Source organism: Lactuca sativa, chromosome 3 (genome assembly GCF_002870075.4).
Source record: "Lactuca sativa cultivar Salinas chromosome 3, Lsat_Salinas_v11, whole genome shotgun sequence".
Lineage (NCBI taxonomy): Eukaryota > Viridiplantae > Streptophyta > Magnoliopsida > Asterales > Asteraceae > Lactuca > Lactuca sativa.
Genome location: NC_056625.2, coordinates 54,590,805 through 54,596,668, shown reverse-complemented (window position 1 = coordinate 54,596,668; position 5,864 = coordinate 54,590,805). Strand labels below are relative to the sequence as shown.

Below are 5,864 nucleotides of genomic sequence, written 5' to 3'. Positions count from 1 at the left end.
AGAAAAAATTATCAAAAAAAAAATCTCTATGATTCATTTATACAATGATTTTGTTGTTATTCACTAAATTTGTCACAAAAGCGAATTTTTTCTTAATTTACTTAAAAATGAATCATAAAGATGTTTTTTTTTTGGAATTTTTTCTTGTGAATCATCTTACAAATGAATCATCTAGTGATTCATTTCTATTGTTTGTCAAAAAAAATATGTAGAAAAAAAACTTCTTACCTTCCTACCAAAAAAAATTTCTTACCGGATCTATATATATATATATATATATACATATATATATATATATATATATATACATATATATATATATATATATATATATATATATATATATATATATATATATATATATATATAATGTAGGAACAATATTTAGGGGAGAACCTAACAGGTTCCACGGAGTGGCTCGTGTTACTATTCAACTTTACGAAATGGTGTAAATTTCTTTAAACCATAAGGTGTTGGCAACTAGATGTAACACCATTTTAGTGCCACATCATCAATAGTGTTATAACACTAAGTGAGAAAATGGGCAACATGTTGTATCTTGTTATGACACTAACTTTTTTTCCATTTTATAATTTATTTCGATTTTTTTTTTTAAATTTAGACAAATATTTTTTAAATATAAATAATAAATAAAACATAATGTTTAAAAATTATAACTAACAATTAAAAATTTTTAAAAATTAAAATTAACATAAAGACTAAATTACACATAATATCCAAAAACAAAAAAAGAAATAACATCCAAATTCAAAAAAAAAAAAAAAAATACAACGCTATTCGTTATCGTTATTGTTACCATAGAAGATATAATCCGCCAAGTCCTCTTGAAGTTGTCTGTGTTTATTTGCGTTCTGAATGTCAACAACGCGATGCAAATAATCTGCTGTTCCTGGTTGAAACTAAACGTGTCTGGGTTCCGTTGGGATATAATGTGCAATACAACGCGAGGCTTTTCCATTCAAAAGATCGTCGAATATTGGCAACTGATCAAGAACGTTGACGTCGTTGTTGGAACCCGCAACCCCAAAAAATGCATGCCAAATCCATAAATCTTGAGAAGCGACAGTTTCTAACACCAACGAAGGTGATTCGTGATGACCACTTGCGTATTGCCCTTTCCATGCTACCGGACAATTTTTCCATTCCCAGTGTGTGCAATCAATGCTTCCGATCATTTCGGGAAACCCATGGCGTTCTTCATGCGCCACATACAATTCTTGCAAATCATGCAACGAAGGTTTCCGCAAATACACGTCTCCAAAAGTTTCAACAACACCCTTTGACAATGTATACAACCTCTCTCTTGCGGTTCTTTCGGACATTCTCATATAGTCGTCCATGGTGTTGGGTGACTCCCCCATAGCCATCAAACGAATGGCCGCAACACATTTCTGCAACGTTGTAAACCCTCGTCTACCTCTTGCATCATATCTAAATTGAAAAAAATTCATACATAAACATAAATTAACTACAGTTTAAAAATATATTGCATATGTTGTAAAATTAAAGAAACATGTAGTACATTTTTATTTATTTTGTATAAAAATATAGTAAACAAACGATACCAGATTTCCAAGGCGTTGGCGATTCGTAAGAATACATCCCTACTCAAACGAAATCTTCTTTTGAAGTCATTCGCCCCGTATACACAATTATCCGCAAAGTAATCGCGATATAGATCTTCGTGTCATTCCTCGCAATTTCTATTTAACATCGCACGTTTTGTTAGTAGCAGGGCAGAGTCTGGTTGTAGCAGGTCGGTAGTATAATAATGATACATCATCCTAAAGAAAATATCGTCATCTGAATCATCGGACGAGTCGAAATGATCCATATTTTTTTTTGAAGATAATTGAAAGTATGTAGAGATGAGAAGAGAAAGTGTGTGAAATTTTTTATAAAATGGTAGGTATTTATAGGGTAAATTGTTTTTTTTAATAATTAATTTTTTTTCAAACCGTTGCAATTAAAAGGTTTCAAACGGTAACAATTCATTCGTTTCACCCGGTCGTGACGCCAACGAGATCCACCCTCGACGAGTTGCAACGAGCAAGGGGGGCGGTGTTCCCCCCGTTAAGCCGCCGTCGCCAAGCGCCACGTAGGCGGCGTTACATCTCATTTGGCCCATACTGATTGCTCTAAGTATCGTAACAAAAACATCGGTCTTTACCCACGGTTTTTCTTACAATGAAAATCATTTTGCTGGAAATTTGTCATTGCTGACCCTATACTGACAAAGTACCAATGGATTTGACCGTCGGTAACCGTCGTGCTCTCTTGCAATGCATAAAAACCATCTCAATACCTATGAACCAACGTTATACATAAGATGCAACAAATGCATATGATTAACTTAACATCTTTAACATCATTTGGCATGGAAGTTTACAAAATAATAATTTACCATCTATAAATGCAAACTATTCTAATAATAATAATAGTCACTATAAGCTCATCATCAAAGTATTATGATAATCATAATTACCATAACCTCGTTATCAAATCATCATAGAATATCATATAATAATATTAACCAGGTTCACACCAAAAAAAATTGTCAAAATATTAGGTCTTGCCAAAACATATTATCACCTTGTATATACCAAAAACGCTGACACTTGTATTATAACAGATATAAAAAAACCAAAAAGTTTTCACAATATACCAAGTTTTTAGTGGTTTTCTTTAACTGCTCCAAAAGTGCATTTTGATTTTGCAATTGTGTACGACTTTTCAGCCTCCAACTCGTCGCTCATGCTATGTCTTCCCATCCTTTTTTTTTAATGTCAATTCGTTTTCTTAAAACAACTTATGTATGTATGTTTAAAGATAAGTCTTATTTAATTTGTACCATTAAAACAAAGGCATGTTGGTAATTTAATCTTGATTCTTATAGTTTAATTTCATACTTTGTGGCATAATTAACGATATGATAAAGTGAGACATTAATGAAAGCCATAGTCATAATGAAAGCCATAATAATGAAAATGAATTTCTTATACCAAATATAGAAACACTTGTAGAGAAATGGATTCATAAAAGTGCGTAGGATAGAAGAACAAGAAACGATACATACATTTCCTCACAACCGGTAGAACATCCAACAACCTTACCCACCATTAACCTTCACTTTAAAAAAAGGTCAAGCGTTAAAGTCCACATTCCTAAAATTATTACCGGACTTATCATTTTTCAAGACCCGCATGAAAGAAAGGTAGCAAGCCAAACAAATCTTATGTCATTCGTCTTTTTTATATGCATTCCTAGTAATTCATTATCTGTTACTTCTATACACATTTCCACTTTTCAGTGTTTTCTTTATAACAAAAGAGGGAGGAGAGAGAGAGAGATCGAGGTTGATTGTAGAATTAGGCTAGCACCAAATCCTTTTGACAGTCAAATCCCTATGACCTCACAACAATTGTGGCTTATTTAATTCCTATCAATATATGAAGGACTAGTCATCTTCCCCCCTTCAGAATATATAGCTACAATTTCCACTTTTTTCTTTCAAAAACCGAAGCTTAAACTTTCATCTTTTTGCCTTCACATCAATCTTTCTTTAAGATCGCCAAGGACCCAACTAAAAGACAGCAAGAAGATGGGCAGATCACCATGTTGTGACAAAAGTGGACTCAAGAAAGGGCCATGGACACAAGAAGAGGACCTCAAACTCACACAATACATTCAAATACATGGACCTGGCAATTGGCGAACCCTCCCAAAGAACTCTGGTGAGGTTTTTTTGTTTTTTTGGTGTGTGTGTGTGTGTGTTTTGTTGTGTTAATTAAGTTATATATAGATTTTTTTAATTAGAGTTTTGGTTATATGTAATATATAGGACTTGAACGATGTGGGAAAAGTTGTCGTCTTCGATGGACAAACTACTTGAGGCCAGATATCAAGAGAGGAAGATTCTCGTTTGAAGAAGAAGAGAGCATCATTCAACTACACAGTGTTCTTGGGAATAAGTAAGTTCATAGATCAAGATTTTTATAATCATCTTTTCAGTAATTTGCAGAGCATGTGAAAGTCTTCACAACATCTTTAATTTAAAAAAATAATGGATTTTAACAAGATTGGCTAGTTGCAATTTTTCTGTGCAATTTGCAATCTAAAGAAATGTTTTTGATGAAAAAAAAAAATTAATAAGAAGGTGCAATTTGAATTAGTCTATTACAAGTATTCATATCTCAACACCAACTACAATTATCTATAATTAGAGTTAGCTAGGCATAGAAATTACTTATGTTAAGGTCCAATAATTTCTAATTGAATATCAACTTGGTTATTCCAATAGGTGGTCCGCAATTGCAGCTCGTTTGCCTGGAAGAACTGACAATGAAATCAAGAACTACTGGAACACCCACATCCGGAAAAGGCTACTCAAGAACGGAATTGATCCAGTGACTCATCGTCCTCGTTTAGATCTTTTGGACCTTTCATCCATACTAAGCTCAGCTTCCTTTAATCTCTCAAACCTTTTTAAAATCCAAAACCTTGTAAATCCCCAAGTCTTAAGGCTTGCCAATCTCTTAGCATCAACATCATCGAATCAAGAAAACAAAGAGTTGTTTCTTAATAACTACATATCCCCCGTGAATCAAAAGCCAAATGAGCCAATCGCAAATGTCACTTCTACTCCTTCAAACCTTCCAAGCAATCAACTTTGGCATCAAGAACACCACATGCAAGTAAATAATGGCCAATACTTTTCAGGGAACTTGGTCAGCTTGAATTCCCAAAGTAGTCAAGAAAAGTTGATGCCTCCATGCATAACTGATAATAACTCTATTGCCCTTCAAAACTATAGCGATCAATTTACCTCACAAGCATCAGAAAGCTCAAGTTTTCAGCCATCGAATACTGAAAACAACAGTTTTAACATCGATTCTATTTTTCCAACACCCATCTCAAGCCCAACACCATTAGATTCATCATCCGTGTTCATCAATGGCAGCAGTACTACTGAGGATGAGATAGAAAGTTACTGCAACAATATTTTCAAGTTCGAGATTCCAGAGAGTTTGGAGTTGGAAGATTTTATGTAAGATACTATTGTAAAATAGACGTCTTAATGGATCGATGAGGATCTTATTGTGGTCTTCTCATATGTGGTGTTATTTGCTGGATTCTTTAAAGCTGCATGCTGTATATGCTTTTTTTCTTTTTTTCTTTTTTTTTAAATATATATATATATATATATATATATATATATATATATATATATATATATATATATATATATATATATATATATATATATATATATATATATATATTTTACGGAATAAAGCAACTTGATATAGTTAACTTGTATTGAAAATGTTTGTAATTGAGAAATTTTCAGAAATAACCAAATTAAAACCCATGTGTGAAGAATAACCAAAAAGATCCTACAAAAAATGACGGCTTTTGTAGACTTGTCATTTATTATGCGAACTAATAATTTCTGAGGGCTCGCTAAAATTAACCACTAATTTCATATTTTTAATATTTTTAGTCTTAATTTTTTATTCTTTGTAAAAGAAAAAAATATGAAAAATCCAAGTTATTAAAATTTAATTTCAACAAAATAAGCATAGTCATAAAAAAAATATTTTTATAGAAACTAAAAAGAAAAATTGTCTCCAAAAAATAAAATATTTTTTTATATTATTAAGTTTGTAAAGAGATAATGTTATGATTTAGTATGTTTTTCTCCTAAATTTTATATGATGTAGATAATGTTATATGATTCAAGATATTAAGATAAAAAGTATATGATTCAAAATGTTATTTTCTAAAATATTATGAACCAAATCTATAGTAATTAATTAAAAGACTATATTTGGTTGATCCAG

General features: G+C 31.7%; 1 protein-coding gene across 1 annotated transcript; it reads left to right on the top strand.

Moving 5' to 3' along the window:
• The first annotated feature begins 3,443 nt into the window (after nt 1–3,443).
• LOC111914476 (transcription factor MYB41) lies at nt 3,444–5,200 on the top strand. The gene is made up of 3 exons (XM_023910215.3): nt 3,444–3,755; nt 3,863–3,992; nt 4,322–5,200. Exons 1-3 carry the CDS (start codon nt 3,623–3,625, stop codon nt 5,070–5,072), a joined length of 1,014 nt encoding a protein of 337 aa, XP_023765983.1. The 5' UTR covers nt 3,444–3,622; the 3' UTR covers nt 5,073–5,200.
• The last annotated feature ends 664 nt before the right edge of the window (nt 5,201–5,864 follow it).